This window comes from Sarcophilus harrisii, chromosome 4 (assembly GCF_902635505.1).
Source record: "Sarcophilus harrisii chromosome 4, mSarHar1.11, whole genome shotgun sequence".
Lineage (NCBI taxonomy): Eukaryota > Metazoa > Chordata > Mammalia > Dasyuromorphia > Dasyuridae > Sarcophilus > Sarcophilus harrisii.
Window position 1 is genome coordinate 322,960,290 of NC_045429.1, and position 24,472 is coordinate 322,984,761.

A 24,472-nucleotide genomic window follows, 5' to 3' on the forward strand; every position below is an offset into this window, starting at 1 on the left:
GATTCATATATCACTAGAAAGTTGGGCATATCTCAGTATACTGACTAAGGTATATGGAGGGAAGGGTTTTGATCTTTGATGATTAAAAGAATATTCACATTAAAAGAATCACAGTTCTTCTGAGATGCTTTCTAAATGTAGGATAAGACTTATGACTGTCTCTTTTATTTAAAAAGTTTTATTTATATATTTTATTTCAAATATGGCAGTGACACTTGGTAATCATTCCTTCCCTTCTCCCGATCCCTGAACTTCTAACTAGGAAGAATAGTTAAATAAGCCAGTAGTTGTGACAAAGTAATTGTGCTGACAGTAAGTTTAAGGAGGGGAGCATGGTTCATCATTTGGTCTTCTACAACCAAGTTTGGTTATTGGATTCTTATGCCTCTTTGTACTGTTTTCATTTATAGTATTGTAGCCATTTTGCTTATTGTTCTTCCAGTTCTGATGAATATTTATTTCCCCAGAGTACACCATCACCATGTATGATACGAAGAACCGAGAGCTTCGGTGGAATGCTACCTATTTTGATTATGCGGCTAATGTACCAGAAGAAGACATGGAGTACAGTAAGGGTTGGAGGGTCCTATGAGAGAAAGAAAGGGGAGGAGAGAGAGAGAGAGAGAGAGAGAGAGAGAGAAGAGGACAAAAGAAGGAGAAGGAGGAAGGAGGGAGAGGGAGGGAAGGAGAGAAATAAAATTAATTTATTAGTTGCTTATGATGTGCTAGGCATTAATATGATAGGCAGTATACATATACGTACTAGCAAACAATACAATCCCTGCCCTCAAGAACTTTCTTTCTAGTAGGTGTAGGGGATGTGGAGGATAAAGAAAGACAACACATAAAGGGAACCTGGAATCTGGGACTGGGGTGGGGGTGGCTGGCTGTATTGGGGTAAGAAAATGACTGGGAAATGACTTGGAGGCTTAGTTATGAGCAAGCTTAGTTTTCCAGGGGGGAGATCAAGGTGTGTAGTTGGCTGAGACATGGCCTGAGAGGGATAAGATGAGAACTTGCTTATCAGAGTCTAGCTTTCCAATACTCTGGTTTGGGCTGGGATTGGGGAGGGAGAGCTGAGAATGACAGCTGCAGTCCAAGCAGTATGGGGTAGAGATAGAAGTAGAACTTAGGGTATTGAGTTTTATTTTTTGATCCAGGAAGGAAAGATAGCTTCCAAATACAGAAAAATGGGATTTCCTCCACAACCCCTTTCTTGCCCAAATCTTGTGTAGTGAAGTAGTGCCAAACTAATAAAAATTGTGGCCATTGAATCATACATAAGGATCCCTGGGAGCTACATTGTCACTTAATTTTAAAAGATGATGCTTTCAGGGATTGGTAGGTAGTGCAATGGACAGAACACTGGTTAGGAAGACCTGAATTCAAATGTGAACTCAAGGCACTTGACAATTACTAGATGTGTGACTCTGGGCAAGTCAATTAACCCGATTGTCTTGTGCCCCCTACCCACCTTGTAAGTATTTTGATTAAAAAAAAGTGCCACGCAATTTTATGGGGGGGAAAAAGATGAAGGTGGAGGTAGTGATTTAGGGTTGTTATGCAGAATAGTGCTTATATTTCTAAGTTGAATCAGAAATGAGAATCACTATTGTTTTCTTAGCTTATAACTTGGATAAGGCCTAAAGTTTCTGTTTTTTGGCACAAGAAAGACTTGTCTCCCTTCACCCTTCCTGGGATGTCTACTTGTTTAAATGCTAATCCTTCTGGACTATTTGCAGGCAGAATGTTTTACCATGGGTCCTATATGCCTTTCAGTTTGCTTGCAAAATTTTAAAAGATTGCTTGCAAAAATCAAAGATCAATCAGACATCCCCATCCCTGTTGTCTACTTCCTTGACATCTACCTTTACTTGTTGAATAAAACAATTAAGAATTTAGCCTGAAAAATTGGCTTTTGAGAATGAACCTCATCGGTTCCATATTTGCAACATTTCTCAAATTTTATTTATTTCATGTATTTTTCTTGAGAACCAGGCAGCTTTCCAAATTTTATGGACTTGATGGGGCTCATGCCAATCAGCAATTTTCTGGAGAGATAGGAAAATGTCCACATTAGAGTGGATTAAAAAATTTTTTTTTAAACTTTATAATATGGTACCTCATAGATTAGAAAAGAAGGGATCTTATTGACCAAGTAGTCCAATTTTTCCATTATGGAGAGAAAAAAACTGATAATCAGAAAAATTAAGCAGCTTACTTAAAGTCACAGAGGCAGTAGGAAGGAAATAAGCATTTATAAATCTCCTACTCTTTGCCAGGCACTAAGTGCTAAGGGCTTTGTATATATTATCTTCTTTGATCTTTACAATACACCTGTGCTATTGCTAGTTTTATTTTTTATTTGAGGAAATTGAGGTTGAGAGTTGTTGAAAGACTTGCCTAGGGTCACACGGCTTGTGTGTGTCTCCACCTGCTTCAGAGATGTCCCACTTTGTGTCCAATGGGGACGGGCTGGTGGTGACCGTGGACAGTGAATCTGGAGATGTCCTGTGGATTCAGAATTACGCCTCGCCGGTGGTGGCCTTCTACATCTGGCATCGGGAAGGCCTGCAGAAGGTGATGCACACCAACGTTGGGGTGGAGACGCTGCGCTATCTGACCTTCATGTCTGGAGAGGTGGGGCGTATCACCAAGTGGAAATACCCCTTCCCAAAGGAGACCGAGACCAAGAGCAAATTGACGTGAGTGTGGGGTTTAGGTTCAGATTTCCTCTGCTGGGAAATGATGATGATGATGAAGAAGATGATCATGATCATGATCATGATCATGATAATAATAGCTAGCATTTACCTTAGCACTTAATCAAGTGCTATATAAAATACTTTATAATGTTTTGTTAACTTATATCCCATTAGATTTGTACTGTATTTATTATTAAAAGTAATATCTACCATTTAAGGCAGCTAGGTGGCTCGGTGGATAGAGTATTGGCTTTGGAGTTAGGAAGATCTGAGTTTAAATCCAACCTCAGAAACTCACTAGCTGTGTGATCCTGGGCAAGGCACTTCGACTTGATTGCTTCCCCCCCAAAATTAAGAAAGTGTAATAAATATCAAACTGATTGTGTTTGTGCTTTGTGTTTTGGAGGAAATTACATTTTTTCTATACATTTTTCTCCCAACAAATAAAAGCTTTCATTTTTTTACCTGACAAATGAATCATTTAAATTGCTTGTGTCAAAACTCAAATAGAAAACTCAAAATACAAAAGGATTCCTGAGGGCTATGAATTGATTTATGAAACCACATGTTTATGCATATCCATGCACTCGCACATATACATATACATGTATATATACAGGCACACTGCACATAGCTGTATGTGTGTATATACATGTATGAACATATGTATTACACACATGCATGCTTATATCATGCATGACCAGTATGCATGCACAAAACAGTGCATGTATTTATGTATGTGTATGTGCATATACACATGTATACATGTATCTATATGCATTTACAATACACATGCATGTTTATATATGCACATATAATATACATGCATTTATATATTTGTATTGTAACACAATGCATGTATATATCTATATGTGCACACATATATATATCTACATGCATTGCAATAGACATGCACTTATACATCTATGTACATGAGCAATACACATGCTTGTGTATATCTATATACATACATAATAAACGAGCATATACATATGCACATGCAATACACATGCATATATTATATGCACATGCCTATATGCATGTACACATGCATGTGTAGGTGTGCAACATGAATGTGTGCTTTTGCAGGTGTGTGCATCAACCACATTTATACATATTTAAAGGCAAGTATATATGTTTATGTGCGCGTGTGTGTGTGTGTGTGTGTGTGTGAAAGACAATTGGGGTTAAGTGGCTTGCCCAGGGTCACACAGCTAGGATGTGGTAAGTGACTGAGGTCATATTTGAACTCGGGTCTTCCTGACTTCAGGGCTGGTGCTCTACCTACTGCGCCACCCAGCTGCCCCATTCTTTTTTGAAATTAGCATTATTGCCTGACCCCTTTTAGGGTTTTCTTGGCAAAGATACGGAATGGTTTGCCATTTCCTTCTCCAGCTCATTTTACAGATGAGGAAACTGAGGTAAATAGGGTGAAGTGACTTGTCCAGGGTCTTACAGGGACTTGTCTGAGTCCATTGGACACGGGAAGGTGAGTCTCCCTGACTAAAAGCCTGACACTCTGTGCACCATGGCGCCACCTAGCTACCTTTTTCACTAGCACATCAACACAATAATGGAATAGGAACTATAAATTTTAATCTGGGTCAGGCCCCATTTCAAATGTCACGGGCTTCCGGGAGCCTGGAGGTCACGCATGTGACGCCTGTGACTTAGATCTGCCTTGTATTCCTATGTTCTATCCTCTGCCTTTCTTTTCTCCTAGGCCCACCCTCTATGTTGGGAGATATTCCACCAGCCTGTACGCCTCCCCATCCATGGTCCATGAAGGAGTCGCCATTGTGGTGAGTGAATCCAGCATCTAATGCAAAACTGACTCTTTTTTTTTTCTTTTTGAGACTGGGTCTTCCTATCTCACCAGGCTCAAAGTATAGCAGCTACTCAAAGGCATCATAATTATGGCCAACATTTACATAGTGTGGTTAATGTAAACAATTATCTCACTTGATCCTTACAACAGCCCTAGAGGTTTATTCTTCAGTCAGCTTCAGCAGTGTTGTGACCCTACTTGGGGTTTTCTTGGCAGAGATACTAGAACATTTTGCCATTTCCTTTTCCAGCTTCTTTTACAGAGAAAGAAACTGAGGCATGCCGTTAAGTGCCTTGCCCAAGACCACGCAGCTAGGAAGCATCTTAGGCAAGATATGAACTCAGGGTATGTCATATGTTCAGCCCCAATTCTTTTACTTTATCATTAGCATTGCACAGCATATGTCATTTTCTAACAGCGGCGCTCTGGGTCAATACAAGATACTGATGTGCCTTTTAAATAGAAGAGAATCATGTCCAAGCTTGAAGGAAGATTGAAAAGAGACCCACTGATCTCAGAGATTATCTGCCCTACCTCCAGGAAGAAGCATGAATTCTATCTTTAGAACATCGCCTACCTTTTTTTTTTTTTTCCTGGATGAAGAAACAAAGCCCAGAAGCAAGGCAGGAGCAAGGACAGAAATTGGGCGTCATCCCACTAGGGTAGTGTGTGGCCAGTGAAAGATTAAATGTATCCAGCGTAGCTTTAGCCTCGTCTGTTTCATTGGACTATAATTCTTTGAAGATTAATAATCAGTGACTGACAATTCTCAACTAACCAGAGCCCCCAAATCACCGACTAGGTTGGAGTTCAACGCATTTAGTTTAGTGATATCTAATTGTCATAATTATTACTTAGCTAGTAAGTATCTGAGGTCTCTTTTGGACTCATGTTCTCCTGCCTCCAGAACTGGTGTTCTAACCACCGAGCCACCTAGCTGTCCCTTATGAATTGCCACTTTCACTAGCAAGATGTGGAACATTGGAAAAGTTCAATGTGATTTACCTAGGATGCACACCTGAAACAAATGAAATAAAGTATGCAAAATCACATTAGAGCATGATATAAAGTCTGCCATTACCATTTCTGCAGGGATGGGATTATAGATTTAGAGCCAGAAGGGATTGTGAAAGTCTCCAAATCCAAATTCTACTTACTCCCCACCCTCATTTTATAGATGTAGAAACTGAAGCCAAGTTAAGCGGCTGGCCCAGGGTCATACAGCTAGTATGTTGCTGAGGCAAGATTTGAACTCAGGTCTTCCTGACTATAAGTCTACTACTCTATTAAATATACTTGCTAATTGCCAGTGTATATGACACCACCTCCGAATTTTTTTTCTCCCAAGAGGTTTGACATTTAGGCTGACCTACTTGTCTCTGCATGGGTGAAGAGTGGGGGGAGCCATCAGTAAGCATCATATGCAATAGGGAAAAACTGGAATCTTTCCCAGTAAGATCTGGAGTGAAGCAAGGTTGCCCACTGTCACCATTATTATTCAATATTGTATTAGAAACACTAGCCTTGGCAATAAGAGTCAAGAAAGAGATTAAAGGAATCAGAATAGGCAGTGAGGAAACCAAACTATCACTCTTTGCAGATGATATGATGGTATACTTAGAGAACCCTAGAGATTCTACAAAAAAGCTATTAGACATAATCCATAACTTTAGCAAAGTTGCAGGTTATAAAATAAATCGCCATAAATCCTCAGCATTTTTATACATCACCAACAAAATCCAACAACAAGAGATACAAAGAGAAATTCCATTCAGAATAACTGACGACAGCATAAAATATTTGGGAACCTATCTACCAAAGGAAAGTCAGGAACTATATGAGCTAAATTACAAAAAACTTTCCACACAAATAAAGTCAGACTTAAACAATTGGAAAAATATCAAGTGCTCCTGGATAGGTTGAGCAAACATAATAAAGATGACAATACTCCCTAAACTAATCTATTTATTTAGTGCTATACCAATCAGACTTCCAAGAAAATATTTTAATGATCTAGAAAAAATAACAACAAAATTCATATGGAATAATAAAAGGTCAAGAATCTCAAAGAATTAATGAAAAAAAAAATCAAATGAAGATTGGCCTAGCTGTACCTGATCTAAAACTATATTATAAAGCAGCAGTCACCAAAACCATTTGGTATTTGCTAAGAAATAGATTAGTTGATCAGTGGAACAGGTTAGGTTCACAAGACAGAATAGTCAACTATAGCAATTTAGTGTTTGACAAACCCAAAGATCCTCACTTTTGGGATAAGAATTCATTATTTGACAAAAACTGCTGGGATAACTGGAAATTAGTATGGCTAAAATTAGGCATGGACCCAGACTTAACACTGTATACCAAGATAAGATCAAAATGGGTCCATGATTTAGACATAAAGAACGAGATTATAAACAAATTGGAGGAACATAGGATAGTTTATCTCTCAGACTTGTGGAAGAGGAAGAAATTTGTGACTAAAGGCAGACTAGAGACCATTATTGATCACAAAATAGAAAATTTTGATTACATCAAATTAAAAAGCTTCTGTACAAACAAAACTAATATAAACAAGATTAGAAGGGAAGCAACAAACGGGGAAAACATCTTCACAGTTAAAGGTTCTGATAAAAGCCTCATTTCCAAAATATATAGAGAGCTGACTCTAATTTATAAGAAACCAAGCCATTCTCCATTTGATAAATGGTCAAAGGATATGAACAGACAATTTTCAGATGATGAAATTGAAATCATTACCACTCATATGAAAGAGTGTTCCAAATCATTGTTAATCAGAGAAATGCAAATTAAGACAACTCTGAGATACCACTACACACCTGTCAGATTGGCTAAGATGACAGGAAAAAATAATGATGAGGGTTGGAGGGGATGTGGGAAAACTGGGACACTGATACATTGTTGGTGGAGCTGTGAACGAATCCAACCATTCTGGAGAGCAATCTGGAATTATGCCCAAAAAGTTATCAAACTGTACATACCCTTTGATCCAGCAGTATTTTTACTGGGCTTATACCCCAAGGAGATACTAAAGAAGGGAAAGGGACCAGTATGTGCCAAAATGTTTGTGGTAGCCCTGTTTGTAGTGTCTAGAAGCTGGAAACTGAGCGGATGCCCATCAATTGGAGAATGGTTGGGTAAATTGTGGTATATGAATGTTATGGAATATTATTGTTCTGTAAGAAACGATCAGCAAGATGAATACAGAGAAGCTTGGAGAGAATTACACGAACTGATGCTAAGTGAAATGAGCAGAACCAAGAGATCATTATATACGTCAACAATGATACTGTATGAAGATGTAATCTGATGGAAGTGGATTTCTTTAACAAAGAGACCTAATTCAGTTTCAATTGATCAATGATGGACAGAAGCAGCTAACCCAAAAGAAAAAAACACTGGAAATGAATGTAAACTGTTTGCATTTTGTTTTTCTTCCAGGTTATTTCTACCTTCTGAATCCAATTCTCCCTGATGCAACAAGAAAACTGTTTGGATTGCACACATACATTGTATCTAGGATATACTAGGACATATCAACATATATAGGACTACTTGCCATCTAGGGGAGAATGGAGGGTGGGAGGGAAAAATCGGAACAGAAGTGAGTGCAAGGGATAATGTTGTAAAAAAAAATTACCCTGGCATGGGTTCTGTCAATAAAAAGTTACTATAATTTAAAAAAAAAAAAAAAAAAAGAGTGGGGGGAAGAAGAGCTGGGGAAAGCAAGCATTTATTAAGCACCTACTACATGCCATTCATTATGCTAAGCACTTCATAAATATTATCTCAGTTGACAGGCTTGTTCTTGTGCAAATAATCTACCCTACTGAAGGAAGAGTTTTTTTCATCCTGAGTCCTGGAGCTCTTAACCTTAGTGTTTAAGTTATGTCAGTGTATGTTGATAGAGTACTTGCTTTCACATGTGTTTTATGTAATGCACTGGGCCTGAAGCCAGACTCATTTCCCTGAGTTCAAATCCAGTCTTAGACACTTAGCTGCATAACCCTGGGCAAGTCACTTAATCCATTTACCTCAGTTTCCTTTTCTATAAAATGGGCTGCAAGAAGAAAATGGCAAACCACTTTAGTATCTCTGCCAAGAAAACTCAAATGGGGTCACAGAGAGTTAGAAATTCCTTAAACAACTCAACTATAACAACAAATATGTAGTGTGTTATATGTAGGAAAATGAATGGGGTAGTGTTCTCACTACCTAACATCAGAAAAATCCTGGGTTTTAATCCCACCTTTGACACTTATTATTTGTTGTGTGATCCAAAGCCAAAAATCACTTTACTCTCTGAGACTTAATTCCCCATCTATAAAATGAGAATAATAAAACCTACAGACATTACTTCCAAGGGTTGTTGAGAAGAGCAAACAAGAAGGAGGTCTCTCAGGTGTTTTACAAGCCATAATGGGAGAGAGTAGAGTAAGAGAAGCATCATGTCTGATGCTTATTGCCTTTGTGAACCTGGAGAAGTCATTTATGTTCCCTGGGCCTTGGTTTCTCCATTTGTAAAATGGAGGCATTGGACTAGATGGCCACTAAGGTCTGTTCCAGTTCTAGGTCTCTGATCCTCTGTACTTTATATGTGCCAGACATGGCAGATGTTGAAAAAGGCAATAATAGCAATTGACTTTGAAGGTAGTTAGTGGAAATGCTGTACAGATGAGAAGAACAAGGCTTAGGATAAGTGCTTTGCCCTCCACTGTAGACCTTTTCATTTCCCTCAGGACTTCTCAGGTTTAGTGGTTAACTCCCATGCTTTGTGGGCTCTTTGTGTGTTCTGTGCAGTTGTTCCCCAAACTTTACCTCCTGCTCCTCTCCCTTCTTCACAGCCTCGAGGCAGTGCCTTTCCCCAACTGGAAGGCCCCCAGACAGATGGTGTCACGATCAAAAATAATGAAGAATGTGTGATTACCCCCAGCATAGACCTGAACATTGATTTTGGAATCAAAGGAAAGAATAAACTCAACTATTGGACCAATTATTGGCTTCTCATTGGTAAGTAGAAGTGATACCTTAGTTCAGTAGTTTTCAAAATTGTTTATATTGCACATTTCATCAGTCAAAAGCAATGGAGCACTTCCCCATCTTTCTATCTGTCTGTCTGCCTGTCTATCATCTCTAGCTATCTATCTTTCTCTCTCTCTCTTAATCTATCTTTCTATTGTTTGTCATCTATAGACATCTCTATCCGTATCTATCTATGTACCTCTCTATCTGTCTATTGCCTATCTATCCAACTTTCTTGGTTTTTCTTTACTTTTTTATTGTTTCTCATCTGTATCTATCTATCTATTGTGTATCATTTCTATATTTATATACTTGTCTGTATCTATCCTTTTATCCATCATTTATATCCATCCATCTCCATCTACCTATCCAACTTTTTTTTTATAATTTATCTTTTTCTCTATTGTCTATCATCCATATCTATCTATTTGTCTGTTTTTCAATCTATTCTCTATTTATTGTCTATCATCTATATCCATCTCTATTCACCCCTATCTCTCTACCTGCCTCTATAGTCTTCTATCATTTATATCTATCCATCCATTTATCTTTCCAGCTTTCTTTTTTTCTTTATTTTTCTATCTATTGTCTACCATCTACATCCATCTTTATTCATATCTACCTGTCTCTAACATCTATACCTATCTTTCCAACTTTTTTCCTTTTATATCTTTTTATGTATTGCCTATCATCTATATCTATTTATTTGTCACCTATAAATATCTAGCTATCTAAATCTATTCACCTCTTTTTTCTTTTTGCCTTCCTATTGTCTGTCTTTCATCTCTATCTATTTATATCTGTCTCTACCTTTCCAACATCTATTCGTCTATCATCTAGACATATCTATCCATCTAGCTCTAAATACATACTTATAAATATTTAGATAAATTTATATATTAATCATCAGACACATTATAAATCATATATTAAAATGAGAATATGTTACTCTAGAAATTTTTTTTCCTGAGACAATTGGAGTTTAGTGACTCGCCCAGGGTCACACAGCTAGTAAGTATTAAGTGTCTGAAGTCAGATTTGAATTCGGGTCTTTCTGACTTCAGGACTGGTGCTCTATTCACCTAGCTGCCCCTAGAAATAATATTTTTAATTATTTAAAATTTCATTTATCAACAGCAAAAAATCTTTTTGTTCTTGAATGCATTTCACTGTTTTTGGAAAAAAGTGTTTGTGTTGAAGAATAGAACAGACTTATAAATAATAATTTCAATGTATCAATTAATTAGCAAAATAATCAATGTAATTAGCAAAATAGGCAGATTTTTTTTTGTAAGGCAATTTTTTATTGAAAGATAGCTAGAATAATAATCATACAGTTGGTCACAATATAATAATCAAATAGTTTATGCCAACTGATTGATCCTAAAGATCAGTGAACACAGCAGCTTTTCACCAAAACACCTTTTTCATGTGGTTAGCTATTCACTATATACAATGGAGAAAAAAAAAGAGCAAAAATCATCATCTCATATTTCAACTCAGAAATCTTTCAATATTAATCCACTGCTTCCTCTTTACATTATTCTGCTTAATGAATGTTATATATTAAATCCCTGGTGATGCCTGGAAATGTAATTATGTTTTTTATGAATTTGTGCATCAGCAGAAGGTCAGATTGGCCTTGTCATAGAACATACTGGAAAGGAAGTAAAATATAAGGTGTCCCAAAAGTTCTGGAGTAGTTTAAGTTTTAATAAGCTAAAAGCTGCACTAAGAGTTTTTGGGATACTCTATATAAAAAGATTGGGAAAGTACCTTGGATTTCTGATGGCAAAGAGCTTTAAGTGTCGAATAGAGAAGGATCCATTTGATACCAAAATATTAGGGAGCTCTGAATTTTATTTCAGGGGAGTAGGCAAGAGAAATTATGTGACATGGTTAAATCTACACTTAAGAAAAATTTGGTAGGTGTATGGAAAATGGATTGAAGTTGGAAGGGACTTGAAGCAGAAGGGCTAATTAGTAAGTCAACAAGTATTTAATATTCAGAATTTACTATATGCGAGGTACTGGAAACAGCTAGATGGCCCAGTAGGTAGGACATCAGACCTGGAGTCGGGAAGATTCAAATGTGTTCAAATGTGGCTTTAAATATTTATTAGCTGTGTGACCCTGGGTAAATCATTTAATCTCTGCCTTAAAGCCTTAAAAAGAAAATGGCAAACCACTCGAATGTTTTTGCTAAGAAAATCCCATGGGTAGTAGTACAATTTCTGGGAGGGAGACACAGCTGAACAACAATAACAACTGAACTGGAGAGATTGAATAAAAAGAGGTAAAAACACAGCCTTATGGAACATACATTATAGTATGAGAGACAACATCTAAATAATCTATACTATAAACAAGATAGTGTAAAGGGAAGGGACTCTTGGAGGAAAGGCACTGGAGAAAGGGACACAGATGGAGAAATCCTACTGCCAAAGGTGGGTTAAAGTTGTCTTGAAGGATTTTAGGGCAATCAAGAGGCAGATGAGAGAGGGCAGCGTTTCCTAGGCATGGGGGGACAGCCATTGCATTGCAATAGTCCAAGCAACCAGGCTTGTAGCTGTGTGAGTAAGAAAGATGTTTTAAAAAATGGAAGATCTGGCAACTGCTGAGCTATGTAGGGCGAGTTAAAGGGAGGAAACTGGGATGGAGCCAGAATTCTGGAAGGGTAGGGAGATATTTGAAAAAGGGGTGGATTTAGGGAGCAAAAATATGATAAGGAGATCTGCCATATAGACGGTAACATATCTGTGCCTGTTCATCTTGTGTAACTCAACCCAAAATGGAAATGGGAAGGGGGCTTTTACTCATTGGTCATTGCCCTTACTTGCCCAGGGAGTGCCTAGGACAGGGTGATGGGGGAGAGAAGAGGAATCTCCAAATGGCACCCGGTGCAGCTGTTCGGGTGATAACTGCCTGAGGTTGGGAACGTACCGGGATGATAAATGGGAAGTATTGGGTAATCAAAGTGCAGGATAGACTGGCTTGTTTGGGAGAGAGGCCCCATGACTGACTATGGGAAGGGAGGTGAGACGAAATGTTTTCCCATTTTCAGTCTTCCCCTTCCTTCAACTTTGAAGATCACTGCTTCATTTAGGTAGTAACATATTGACCCCTGGTGGACAAAAGCAGAATTGTAGACTGGTTACTGGCCATTCAGATCTCAACTGTAGATAATAAAGGATCAGTCAAGAAGAGGATCATGGATCTCTTTGCCAGTTTGGTGAAACCTTTGATCCCTTTCCAAAATTTTGATGTTCAGTTATGTCCGATTCTTCATGATCCCATTTCGAGTTTTCTTGGCAAAGATACTGGAATGGGTTTGCCATTTGCTTCTCCATCTCATTTTACAGATGGGGAAACTGAGGCAAATAGGGTAAAAGGATTTTCCCAGGATCATACAGATAGTGGTTTGTCATTTCCTTCTCTAGAGCATTTTACAGCTGAGGAAACTAAGGCACATGGGGTGAAATGACTTGCCCAGGGTCTCACAGCTAGTGTCTGATGCCAGATTTGAACTCAGTCTTTCTGACTTCTATTTATTGGATATTATATGGATAGCATTTTCCTGACTCCAGGCCCAGAGCTCTAGCCACCACATCACCTAAGTACCCTTCTAGGATTAGCCTTTTATTGTTTTACTCCTCCTACTTTTGGGAGAGAACAACCCCACCCATTTGTGATTTACAGCACTGGGGATTTACTAGGGATTCAAGTCTTTTACAACCATATTATAAATTAAAGAATTAATCAGAAGCTGAACTCTAGCCAACTCAACAGATCTTTCACTCACCTTCAGATCTAATACACAGAACTAGAACTAAATTGTAGTTTCTTCCCCAAATGGCAATTAGAAGAGGGGGAGGGGAGAGAGAATTGGAATAAAGGGCCTTCAGATCAGAGAAAAAGATATTTGTGCCTCTCGATAATTATACTTATTGAATTGCCAAACAAAATTATCTTTGACATTGTTGCTGTTCGGTCATTTTTCAATTGTGTCTGACCCTTCATTACCTCATGTGAGATTTTCTTAGCAAAGACATGGAAATGGCTTGCCATTTCCTTCTCCCAGCTTGCAGATGAGGAAACTAAGGCTTATTGGGTTAAGTGATTTATCCAGGGTCACACAGCTAGGAAGTATCTGAAGTCAGATTTGAACTCAGGAAGTTGAGTTCTCCTGTCTCCTAGTCCATTGCTCTATTCACTGCATCACCTATCTGTCCCATCTTTATCATTATAGATGAAAGATAATTTTTATGATCTTATAATATTCAAGGGAGACATTTTGTTAAGTCTTTAACTGAGCTACTAAATAAAATTCTTTCTTTTCTTTTCTTTTTGGTTATTTAAAAAAATTAAACTTAAACACAAAATAAGAAAAGGAAAAAAAATTTGCCATGTACATAGTAGGCCATAAGAGAGGATTCAATATAAAATAAATTTTCATTTCAAGAAAACCTATATGTTAAATATTACATGTTATTTTCAAAGCTTCCCAGTTTTTCTTTACTTCTTGCTTGTTTTCTTTTGTTCTCTGTTATGTATTATTTACTTAATTTTTTTCCTTCTTCTTCCCGTCCTCCCAAGTAAGTGTGTAGACACACATATACACATTCACACACGTATATACATATACATAGATATACATACACCTATATAAAAGACTATGCTATATTTATTTCTGCCTATCATCTGTTTCTCTTAAGGTGGATAGCATCTTCCTTCATAAGTTCAAGTCTTTCCATGTTTTTCTAAATCAACCAGTTCATCATTTCCTACATCACAGCAATATTCCAACCAAACCACATCCTGAGAAATTGTCTGTGAAAGTTTTTTCTCCCATTTTTCTGCATCCCTTCTACTTTTGGCTATTTACATCTTATTTATTAAAGAAAATTTTGGTTTGAAATAATTAAAATTACCCTTTTTACACTTCACCGATGCTCTCACCTTATAATGTGATTTAAGGTCTGATATTTCTGAATCTACTTCCTTTACATTTTTTCTCCCCGCTTTCTTTGAAGTTCCTGATCTTTTGTTCTTCCAAATGAACTTTATTATTTTTTCTAACTCAATACAGTAATTTTTTATAATTTAATTGGGATGACATTGAATAGATAGATTAATTAGGTAAAATTGTCATTTAAAAAAGTTTGCTGGCTTTACCTACCCGTGAACAATAAATATTACTTCATTTATTTAGATCTGAGTTCATTTGTATTAAAAAATGTTTTGTTTTTATGTTCACATAGTTCCTGTGTTTGTTTTGGCAGATATATAATCAAGTATTTTATACTGGCTAGCTATTTTAAGTGGTCTAAAACAATATTGAATAATATTGCTGACACATAATGTGTTTTCTCCGTTTTTCATTTTTTTTTCCTGAGGCAATTGGGGTTAAGTGACTTGCCCAGGGTTACACAGCTAGGAAGTGTTAAGTGTCTAAGACTAGATTTGAACTCAGGTACTCTGGACTTCAAGGCTGGTGCTCTACCCCTGTGTCACCTGGCTGCCCCCATTTTTCACTTTTGGTTAAGTCTATTTTAACTTTAATTTTGTCTGGGAACATCATTACCATCCCTGCTTTTTAAAAAATTCCGCTGTTGCCCTTTATTTCATCTTTGTGTATATCTAATTTTTGTTTCCTAAAAGTAATGTGAAGGTGCAGTAGTGAGTAAAGGAAAATCCACTCTTCTCTGTACTGCAATGCTTCCAAAACAGTGAATCCATGCAACTTCTGCAGGAATTTGATGCACTCCCAACTCTCATTTAGCATAGGAAAGCACTTTTTTTCATTGTATAAAACCGGTGGCATTGAATGACTTCAGAAAAGAACAAAGGGAAGAAACTGCACAGATTATATTTGATATCACTTCTGATATTATTTTCAAAGCCTGAAATCTTATTTCTTGCACTGATTTCAATATATTTGGTTAGGTCATTTCTTTCCTTTGGTTTCACATGCAAAATGTTCTTGCAATGAATGAATAAATTCCGCAATGATTCTGAACTTTGCCTTTGCCACCAAAGTCCTTTAGGACATTACATTATATGGCTGTTGCCATGGCTTCATTGTTATAGAGGTAATATGGCTCTTTTCCCATTTTTCCAAGTGCATTTTGAAATATTAGAGAAGACATTGCTTTGTCCCATAAAAAATGCCCAAATTTCATTCTTCTCACTGGAAATCATCACAACTGCAGTACCTTCTATACCTTTCAAGCTAGATGAAGGATTCCAAAGCAGAGGATATATACTAAGGAATCAATATGTGTGTGTATGTATATAAGAAATTTAGAGAACTGAAAGTTTTTAGACTTATTTTATATCTTCCCAGTTCTCCAAATGCTTTATTTATTCATTCATTTGTTCTTTCCTTAATTTGTAAGGAACAAACACAGGAGGATCTTGTACTTTATTCTTCACTCCTTGGTCCAGTGGTTCTCTAAGTGTATTCAAGAATCTCAGAGGGTCTGAACAGTGAAAATTATAATAATATAGTAAAACTATAATAATACATTATTTGCCTATAAAATACTTTTGTTTTCTGTCTCAGGACATCATGAGATCCCACTATCTGCTTCTACCACAGTCTTGGAAAAATTCCCCAATAAACTGCCCAGACATCGTGAAAATGTGATCCATGCTGATTCAGAGAAGAGTTTTGAGGAGGTTGGTGAATGAAAGATTCAGTTAGCACATATTTTCTGTGTACCTATTATGTATATACTACTGTTTGAGGTATAGTGAAATATAGACAGAGGCCAAAAAAAAAAAAAAAAAAAAAAAGCTAAGATGTAGCCTTTGGCCTTGGAGCCCCGAGGCGAGGGAATTTGGGGAGGGAGATAAGTCTTGGACCCACGAAAACATACATGGATGGTATCAGATCAAAGATACACAGACTTGAAGGAGGATCAGAGGACAGGATGATTTATGAAGGTTGGGACATGCAGGGAAGGCTTCCTGGAAGAGGTGAGACTTGAATGATGCCTTGGATATGACTATACAGAAGAGATAGAGGAAGCATTCGAAGTAGGGGAAGCAACATTAATAAACGCAGGTGGGAATGAGTATATTGGGTTTCTAAAAGTGTAAAGATACACCTGGCTAAAGCAGAAGCTGCTTATTGTGGAATAATAAGAAATAAAATTGGATAAGTGAAAGGCTATCCACTGTTAAAAGCTAGATTTGAAGCAGGAGAAAATAGGAAGCTATGAAAGGTTTTTGAAGTGGGGAGTGATGTAATAAAAATAGGATTTGGGGAATCTGATCCTGACAGCTATATACAGGATGCATTAAGAAGGAGAATTGGACCACTGAAGTAATGCAGAGTAAAAAATCTGGTATTATTCTTCTTCATTGTCACGGAAAAAATAGCTTCAGAAAAACATTGTTAAATAGGTGCTTTAAAACTTGGAAAGCGCTTTACACAAATTATCTCATTTATTCCTCACTGTATTGGAGATAAATGCTATGGGTATTATTCTTTAAATATGAAGAAACTGAGGCACTCATATGCCTTTGGGATACAGCTAGTAAGCATTGGTGGTGAGAACTGAACCCATGCTAATTTGATTTTTACCCAGGAGGCTTGTCATTTTAAGATGTCTTGCCCATTCTTATATGCAGAAAAGTGCCAATTAAAGTTAGAAATGGGCACCCTGCTATAGGCAGAGCCTAGTGATGGTGAGCATTGTGTTGGCTAACATCGAAGTTCAGTATTGGAGTTGATCAATGGCTAGGAAAACTAATTCTTATGATTTAAAAATAAAGGGTGGTAGTAAAGTTTAGTTTCCCCAAGTGATTGAAAAGTCCGAAGTGCTAGTAAGATTCCAGAGCATCATTTATTTTGTGATGTGCACGTTTTAAGTTTCTATAATCTGTAAAGGCAGTAAATAGTCAAGTTGCAGGAAACCCAGAAACTCTCAGTGTGTTGTTGTTAGCTCTCAGAGCTTTAGTGCTGGGAAAGAATTTTTTGCAGTGAAATAGACCCTCTCTCCCATAGAAGGTTATCAAAATAGTTGACCGGGACACAGAAGAACCAACTCCTGCTACTCATCAAGATATTGAATTCACTCGAACCCCAGTAAAAACAGAGGCAGCTGTGGACTCCATTTTGAAGGACATGGCTACAATCATCCTGTGTACCTTTCTTCTTATTGGATGGGTCGCCTTTGTCATCACGTACCCAATGGTAAGACCTTGTCTTTTGGGGTTCAACTCTTGCTGTTTGCTCTGCTTTTCTGACTGGCAGTTGATTTGCCTCCATTAGCATCAGAACAGCGACTGTTGGTTGCTTCATGAATGAATGAATGAGTCTGCCTTAGAGCTTTGTGATCTCTCTCACTTTTTATTTTTTAAATTATTTATTTAGTGTTTTATTTTCCTCTCCCCCCAATTACATATAAAAACAACTTTTCACATTTTTTTTTAATTTTGAGTTCCAAATTCTCTCCCTCTTTTTCCTTCCCCCTTATTGAAAAGGCAAACAAATTGGTTATTATTAAGGCAGTCATATAAAACATATTTCCATTTTAGTCTTCTAAAAGAAAACACAGACCAAAAAAAATGAAACAAAACAAACAAAAAACCAAGTTGAAAAAGTTTCAATCTGCATTCAGACTCTATTAGATCTTTCTCTGCAGGTGAATAATATTTTTTCATCATCATCCCTTTAGAATTATCTTGGATCATCACATTACTGAAAATAACTGTCATTCATGGTTGATCATTTTACAATGTTATTATCTTACAACATCTCTGGTGGAGGTAGTCATCCTGCCTCCATCTGAACATCTCCAGGGACATGTTGCTCATTTCTCCCTGGGCTAACCCGTTTTATTTTGAAGTTTCTCAAATTATTTGTTTATTTTTTTCTTTGTAAGATAGGGATAGAACCTGGACCTGGGATTTCCCTGGCTTAGGAAATTCCCAGGGAGGGGAAAATTCCTTTACCCACACATGTTGGCACCTTCTTCAAAACTTAATCTTAAAGAGTTTCCCAGACCACTGAGAGATTATATGTCTTACCCAGGACACCTCAACCAATATGTATCAGAAGAAAGACTTGACCCCAAGTCTTGGCTTCAGGATTGCCTCTTTTACCCATCACCTGCCTTTATATTGAATATGACTCCATTTAACTCCTGCCCATGAGTCCTAGCTGTGCCTTCTATAGCCACAGAGAGTCCCTATTCCTTCTTTTATACAGTAGCCCTTCTCAATTTCTCTAGGTGAGGATCTGGGGTGGGGATAAATGGATAACACTGTCCTCCTAAACCCTGGGGTGTGCATTCGTTTCTTCCCAGAGCATGCACCAGCAACAGCAACTCCAGCACCAGCAATTTCAGAGGCAACTGGAAGAGAGGATCCAGCTGCTACAACAACAGCAGCTTCCTTTCCAAACTCCTGGTGACCTGGCTCAGGACTCGGATTTCCTGGATACTTCTGCTGGTTTGCACTCAGAGAGCTCAGCTCCCAGCAGCCCCAACATGTCCCCGAAGGGCTCCAACCACTCTCAGCATTCCAGCAATTCGGCTTCCAAGGTTAGCGGCAGCATCACCACTGAGCAAGATGAGGACGGTAAAATCATGTTTCGTTTTCTCAGTTACATCTTTTGTGATCAGGACCAGCTAGGGGAAAAAAGGGAACAGAATGTCCATGTTCCTGCCAGTACAGAATAAACCATAAACATAAATAAACTATAAAATGTCATTCTCCAGTGGTTGTTTAGGACAGTCTTATTTTTGTAAATTGAAAATACATTCTCCCACTGTTTTGTTCATGAGTCTTCCTGGGAAGAAGTCAGCACTAGCATCTCCTGTTATCTTGTTCTCCAAGGACTAGAAATCATAGCAGGCTGGAAGTTAGAAGCTGGTTATCTTGGAGCACAATGTGGGAAATCTTCTGGTGAAAAAAAAAAAAGTACTAGAAGTATAAATAATAGAAATTTAGGGCCATAAGAAACCTTAGAGATCATAATTCATGGGTCCTTAACCTTTATTGTGTCATGGTGAAGCCTGTGGACCCTCTTCTTAGAATAATGGTTTTAAATGCATAAAATAAAACATAGAGAATAGCAATGGAAATTAGGTGTATTTAAATGACGATATATATATTTTTATACAAGTTTATGATTCCTCCTCCTTCCCACTCCCCTGAAATATATCCATAGATCCCTTGGGAGTTTGTGACCTCCAATCAAAAATCTCTAATTAATCTAATCCTCCCATTTTATATGTGAGAAAATTGAGACCAGAAGAAGAAAATTAACTTATCCAAAGTCTCATTGTTAGTCAGTTGATGTGAGAGACAGAATCAATCTTATCCAATGTTGAATGATGTTGATTTTTATTATTATGACTATTATGCAGTTGGTCTCATAGAGTAAAAGAGTTAATAAGTGTCTATTGAATTGTTTTAATACAGTGCTGAGTATTAATTCTCAAATTAGAAAACCCAGTTGCTTTTGTCCCTCTTTTTCCATGTAACTTCTGTACTGGCTAATAGCTTAAAGTATGGCAATGAGGCAAAAGTTAAACAAGTACTTTGTGCCAGGCACTGTTCTAGGACTTGACCTTTAAAGAATAAATATTGTTTTAGCTGAGGGATTTTCTTTAGTTTTGTTTAAAGTAATATTTTCTTGTCATGATTTTGGCACAGATGAAGAGACCAGCATGGTTGTGGTTGGGAAAATTTCCTTTTGCCCAAAGGATGTCTTGGGACATGGAGCTGAAGGCACAATCGTATATCGGTAAGTGATGTGGAGAAAAACCAAACCTGTCCACAAAAACAAGTATTAGAGTCACAGAAGCTAAGAATTTCAAGGCACCTCAGTGGTCCATCTAGTCTGATCCACACTGAAAAGACATCCTCCACTAGACAAGTGACCATCTAGCATCTATTAGAAGATCTCTCCAAGGATAGGCCTTGAAGCAGTCCATTTCATTTTTTGGACAGCTCTATTTGATGGAAAAGTTTTCCTGACATTAAGCTGAAATTGGTCTCTTTATAATTTCCATCTGTTGTATCTGGTTTTGCCTTCTGGGATCAAACAGAGTAAGTCTATAAGTCTAATCCCTGTTTTGATTGTAAGTTTTTTTAAAACAAATAATAATAATAGCTTTTTATTTTTCAAAATACATGCAAAGATAGTTTTCAGCCTTTACCCTTGCAAAACTTTGTGTTCCAAATTTTTCTCTCTCCCTTCCCCCTGGGCATCAGATAATCCAATATAGGTTAAACACGTGCAATTCTGATTGAAAGTGTTTTAGATTTTCATCTGTCACCACCTGGGATCTTCTCTAGGCTAAACACCCTATTTCTTCAGCCAGTTCTCATATGACATGGACTCGGAAGCTTCTCACTATCCTACTTGCTCTCCTCTGGACACTTTCCATTTTACCATCTTATCTTGTTCTTAAACTGTGATACTCCAAAATGAACATAATACTTCAGGCATGGTCTAGGGCAGAGTACCAAGGAACTTGATCTTATTTCAATTGGTGAGCTTATCCACTCCCATGGATTCAGTTCTCTCTCTGTAGGTGATCCTCTTCTCTATTCATCCAGCCTCTCTCTGTACTTCCATTCTCACACTGGATGTGTAAGACTTCCTACTAGATGTCCAAAAGTTTGTGAATTTTAGCATTGTAGCATCTCTTGCATGTTCTCCCTTTTCTCCTCTACCACCATCACTCTCCTGGTACATACCCTTGTCACTTTATGCCTGAACTAACAACAGACTTCTGCTGAGTCTCCCTGCTCAGGTCTCTTTCTATTCGAGGCCATCTTCCTGTCAGATTGTCAAACTGATCTCCCTAAAGTGCAGATCTGGCCATTTCACTCCCCTATTCAATAAATGCCAGTGATTCTCAGTTACCTCCAGGATCCGCTTGGCTTTGAAAGCCCTTCAAAACCTGGCTACCTTTCTGATTTTCTTATGCCTTCTTGTGCTATATGTACTCTTTGATTCGGTGACATTGGCCTCCTGACTATTTCACAAACAAAACACTTGATCGCTCAGCTCTGGACATTTTCTCTCACTGGTCCCCATACTTAGAATGTTCTCTATCCTCAGTCCTGCATACTGACTTTCCTGCTTCTTTAAAGTCTCAACTAAAATCTCATTTTCTACAAGAAACCTTTCTTAATACTTCTTTATTCTGGCCCTGGCCCTTTGTTAATTATTTCACATTTATCCTGTATATAGCTTATTTGTATATATTTGTTTATTTGTCATTTCTCCCATTAAATTATAAACTTCTTGAGGGTAAGGAATGCCTTTTATCTCTTGGTCTCTCTCTTTTCTTTTAATCCCTAGTATATAGCACTTTGTCTCTCTTTTTTTTTTAAATCCCCAGTGTATAGCACTTGCTCTCTCTTTTTTTAATCCGTAGTTTTTAGCACATTCTCTTTTTTAATGGCAGCGTATAGCACTCTCTCTCTCTTTTTAATCCCCAGTGTTTAGCACTCTCTCTCTCTTTTAATCCCCACTGTTTAGCACTCTCTCTTCTTTAATTCCCAGTGTTTAGCACAACTCTCTTTTAATCCCCAGTGTTTAGCACTCTCTCTCTTTTTTTAAACTCCAGTGTTTAGCACTCTCTCTCTCTCTTTTTTTAATCCCCAGTGTTTAGCACTCTCTCTCTCTTTTTTTAATCCCCAGTGTTTAACACACACTCTCTCTTTTTTAATCCCCAGTGTTTAGCACTCTCTCTCTTTTTTTAATCCCCAGTGTTTAGCACTCTCTTTCTTTTTTTAATCCCCAGTGTTTAGCACTCTCTTTTTTTAATCCCCAGTATTTAGCACTCTCTCTCTCTCTCTCTTTTAACTCCCAGTGTTTAGCACTCTATCTCTCTCTTTTTTGATCCCCAGTATTTAGCACTCTCTTTTTAAAATCCCCAATGTTTAGAGCTTTCTTTCTCTTTTTTTTAATCCCTGCTATTTAGCACTCCTTTTTTTCTTTTAATCCCCAGTGTTCAGCACAATACCTAGCACATTTGTTATTCAGTCTTGCCCTACTCTTTGTGACTCCATTTGTGGTTTTCTTGACAGAGATACTGGAATGGTTTACCTTTTCTTTTTTCAGCTCATTTTACAGATGAGGAAACTGAGGGAAACACAGTAAAGTAACTTGGACAGAATTACATGGCTAATTAGTATCTAAGGTCACATTTGAACTCAGGCCCAGCACTATCCACCTAACTGTCCCACCATTCTTCCAAGGGAGAAAACCTTATACTTTTTTTTCCCTCTCCAGGGGGATGTTTGACAATCGAGCTGTGGCAGTGAAGAGGATACTCCCAGAGTGCTTCAGTTTTGCAGACCGTGAGGTGCAGCTGCTTCGGGAATCCGACGAGCACCCCAATGTGATTCGTTATTTCTGCACGGAGCGGGACCGTCAGTTCCAATATATTGCCATTGAACTGTGTGCAGCCACTTTGCAAGAGGTAACTCATGCTCCCCCAGGGAGATTTTCAGCTTTTCCATCCACTCTGATATTGTTTCTTTTTTTTAACTTTATTGTTGTAAGTTTTGTTTTTATATTATAAATACAGATTAACTCATTGTTAGTTCTATAAGGGGCCTCTTACATGTATTGACAAAGTAAAACAATCGAATAAAACCAACAATATAGGCAATTTATCTGAAAGTATATGCAACATTTCACATTCATAGCACCCCCTCCATCTCTTAAGTTTTTTTTTTAATTAATAAAAACTTTATTTTCACTCCCACCTACCACATGGGAAAAACAAAAAAGTATCTCCATTTTTTTTCAATTTTTAAAAAAAATTGATTTTCATTGGTTTATTATTGGCATCGTTGAATAGTAATTTGTTCGGTCTTTTTCAATTGTTTCTTACTCTCTGTGACCCCAGTTGGGGTTTTCTTGACAGAAATACTGGAGTAGTTTGCCATTTCCTTCTGCAGCTTATTTTACAGAAGAGGAAACTAAGACAACCAGGATTAAGTAACTTGCCCAAAATCACATCACTACTAAGTAGTATTTGCTAATCTTAATTGTATTATAGTATTCCATCAGTGTGTTATAATTTATTCAACTAGTCTTCCATTATAAGTAATGTTACTATGGAAATGTTTAGTAGCAAAATTAAACAGCAACAAAACCATTTTCCTGACATATTCCCAAAGCTCTCCTCCTTTAGGCAAGTCTGTTAGAACTGCAGTGTTGCATCAATTAACACCTGTTTTGATTGGCCCCTCAGCAGCCATTTTTCTTGTTCTTCTCTTACTGCCCACAGAAGGCTTGGAGCAAGATCTTTCTTCCTGGTTTTGTAAATGGAGAGTTTAGCATGGCTTGGGATATGGCAAAGTGGTAGCCAAACTTCTGAGGGAGAGCTGTGAAACAGGATAGAAACCACCAACAGTTTTTAAAAGTGCTTAGTACTCTTTTTCTGTCCTAAGGGCTGTTCATTATGTACACATAATGTGTACATTATGTTCATGTACACATAATGGCAATTGAAACCCGAGTAGGTCAGCAGGAAGGAGAACGGCCCAGCTCTTGTGTCCTGATGCCATTTCATTATTCCTAGTATATGTGTGTTGTATAAAAGGGAGTAAAAGATCTGAGTCAGAGGGCCTAATTTGGACTTCTAGCTCTGTCATTTAGCCAAAGTCCCGTAAGCATCCCTAGTTTTAATTTCCTCATGAATGATTTGGGGGTTATTATTCTTGTCATACCTAATCTCACAAAGTTGCCGTAAGAACCAAAGAGGATATTGTATCTGAGATTGTTGTTCATCCTTCATTCTTGAAGAGGAGCAATGACATCAGGAGGGTGATGTTTTGACTTGCAAGTGAGTTGGATTAAAGTGAGATGAAGTTGTGCAAAGTCTCACATTCTCCTCCAGAGTCAAGCCAG

At 37.6% G+C, this 24,472-nt stretch overlaps 1 protein-coding gene across 1 annotated transcript in view; it reads left to right on the plus strand.

Annotated features, from left to right (window-relative positions):
• ERN1 (endoplasmic reticulum to nucleus signaling 1) overlaps nt 1-24,472 on the plus strand; it is a 133,618-nt gene that overhangs the window by 87,826 nt on the left and 21,320 nt on the right. The window contains exons 7-15 of the mRNA XM_031965879.1: nt 468-569; nt 2,444-2,705; nt 4,429-4,507; nt 9,399-9,564; nt 16,142-16,257; nt 17,591-17,779; nt 18,894-19,167; nt 20,248-20,338; nt 22,844-23,033. Coding sequence (XP_031821739.1) covers nt 468-569; nt 2,444-2,705; nt 4,429-4,507; nt 9,399-9,564; nt 16,142-16,257; nt 17,591-17,779; nt 18,894-19,167; nt 20,248-20,338; nt 22,844-23,033 — 1,469 coding nt within the window. The remainder of the gene's footprint in view (nt 1-467; nt 570-2,443; nt 2,706-4,428; nt 4,508-9,398; nt 9,565-16,141; nt 16,258-17,590; nt 17,780-18,893; nt 19,168-20,247; nt 20,339-22,843; nt 23,034-24,472) is intronic.